Here is a 1,950-nt window from a genome sequence, read left to right on the forward strand (position 1 = left end):
CGTTGTCCACGACGCCACTCAAAGGCTATGCGACGAGTTCCCAACCCACTGCGGATGTAGCCAATCCGATATTCGCACGGGATACAGCATCTACAGACCCGACGTCACCAGTGAGCACTGCTTCGGAGAGCCCCCGTCTATTTCTGTCAGCCCGGTCCGCCGATGTTAGGAATAGGTGAATTTGCCAAAGAGGGCACGGCAAGCCAAGGCCGAAGACGCAGATGATGTTAGGGCGCAGACGGGCCATAACACATGGTTTCTGTCAATGCTGTCACACGACTTGCCAGCCGAGCAGAAAATAGACGAGCGACAGTATGGTGAGGCAGACGTATCCCTCGCTGCGGTGACCGAGACGATAGCGACGGTGCTCGATCTTGTGTACGTACTATGTGCTGAAGAGTACGGCTATTCCGGCGAAGATGGACGCCAACTTCTTGGCTGGCGAGAGATCTGGAAGCGTTGCAAGATTGATTGATTTGCGAACGACTGGCCCCTCAGCTTTCGTCTTGGACGTTCCTTCTCGCGGCCCTATGGATTTTCTCAGGCAACTTCTTGCGTATGTCGTCCTGACTCAAGCCTTGGAACTCCGGACGAAAGAGTATCTCTTTATGTCTGATGGAGCCACCGTCGTCCGGTGCCGAGCAGGACCAGTAACGCAGCTGTCCGCTTCCATCGAGGCATCCGTACACAGCTTGCCGCTGGGCGCCCGAAGATGCTAGCCAGCCGACTTCTGCGTACCGTAGATGCGTAGGCCTTCCAGTCGGTACTCTTTGGGATGGATTTCGTCTCGCTTTGTGCTTTTTGTGCGGTTGTCGTGAGGATCGCTTTTTGTCGTTCGGCTGTAGTCGGGGACGTTGGTGCAGTTCGGGCCGAGCTGCTGCTTTCTGGACTATGAACTTGTCGGCGCATGTTCGCTATGCCCACACAAGACGTACCTGGTCTTGTATATAGGAAGATCACGTCGTTGCCGGAGTCGTGGCCCAGTGGTAGTGTCCTCGTCGTTGCGGATGCCGCGGCTTTTGGTAATGCGTTTGTGGTAGATGGTGATGTGCTCCACACTGGGCCTCGAGCCTAGACATATAACATCATCGTGGTGATTCTCATCCAAGCTCAACGCCGTCGTCCTTGTTGCCGATGCCATTTCCATCGACTAGGTGTCTATGGTCTGTGGTCTGTGATACATGCTGATATGAGGCTGCACGAGGGTCGCCACTCCAAAGGCTGGTGTATTCGACGGGAGGTTGGAGAAGCTCGGACCACGTCGGCCAAACACCAATCAAGGCAGGCGGGATTCGGTCTCCCTACCTCCATGCTGTCTGCCGGTCTGAGAAACACTCCAGTTCACGCTGTTTCTGGGCACACGATTACTCATAGGGCATCCATGGAATTGGCCCAAAGTCAACGGCTACCTTGCTTGAAAGGCTGAGCAAAGGATCAGCATGACAGCCATCATCAGGAAAGAGCATGTTAAACAAAACAGCGTGACGGAGTGCTATATTCGCAATGCACCGACGAAGCGCAGCGGCATGGATTCGCCTGCAATGATGCTGCGTTGAAAGATAAGCCTCAGCCCAAAAAAAATCATTCTTCTTAGCTACGCTACGCATATCAATTCAGAGCCACCGTCATGCGCCGTTCTCTCTTCTATCAAAGGCACACCCTACCGCTTGAATCTCGGCTGCTTACGGCTTGCGCCCTTCTCCTCGTCGTCGTCGTCGTCCCGTCGCCGTTTCTTGCGATGATCGGAGGTGCCGAAGCACTGCTCGAGCTTTTGGCTCCGCACCAGCTGCTGCACGGTAAACGGCGAGCCACTGATGTCGTGTCCCTCGTCGGCGGTTTCCCATAGGCAAATAACGAGCGACTCCTGCAGACTGGCCACGCGAAACTTCACGTCCAGACGGAAATGACCATCCGGGAAGGCCGCCGGGTATGACGCAAAATCATAAGCTA

At 54.9% G+C, this 1,950-nt stretch overlaps 2 protein-coding genes across 2 annotated transcripts; one reads left to right on the forward strand and one right to left on the reverse strand.

The window, feature by feature from the left end:
• Nucleotides 1-265: 265 nt before the first annotated feature.
• Nucleotides 266-475, forward strand: CTAM01_17251 (uncharacterized protein; the record flags this gene model as incomplete). The annotated part of the gene is made up of 1 exon (XM_060533238.1): nt 266-475. One exon carries the CDS (start codon nt 266-268, stop codon nt 473-475), a length of 210 nt encoding a protein of 69 aa, XP_060372183.1.
• Nucleotides 476-715: 240 nt separating this feature from the next.
• CTAM01_17252 (uncharacterized protein) lies at nt 716-1,141 on the reverse strand (the record flags this gene model as incomplete). Its single annotated transcript, XM_060533239.1, has 2 exons — nt 716-884; nt 936-1,141. 2 exons carry the CDS (start codon nt 1,139-1,141, stop codon nt 716-718), a joined length of 375 nt encoding a protein of 124 aa, XP_060372184.1.
• Between the last annotated feature and the right edge of the window lie 809 nt (nt 1,142-1,950).

This window comes from Colletotrichum tamarilloi, assembly GCF_030869305.1.
Source record: "Colletotrichum tamarilloi strain Tom-12 chromosome Unknown Scaffold_445.1, whole genome shotgun sequence".
Taxonomy (NCBI): domain Eukaryota; kingdom Fungi; phylum Ascomycota; class Sordariomycetes; order Glomerellales; family Glomerellaceae; genus Colletotrichum; species Colletotrichum tamarilloi.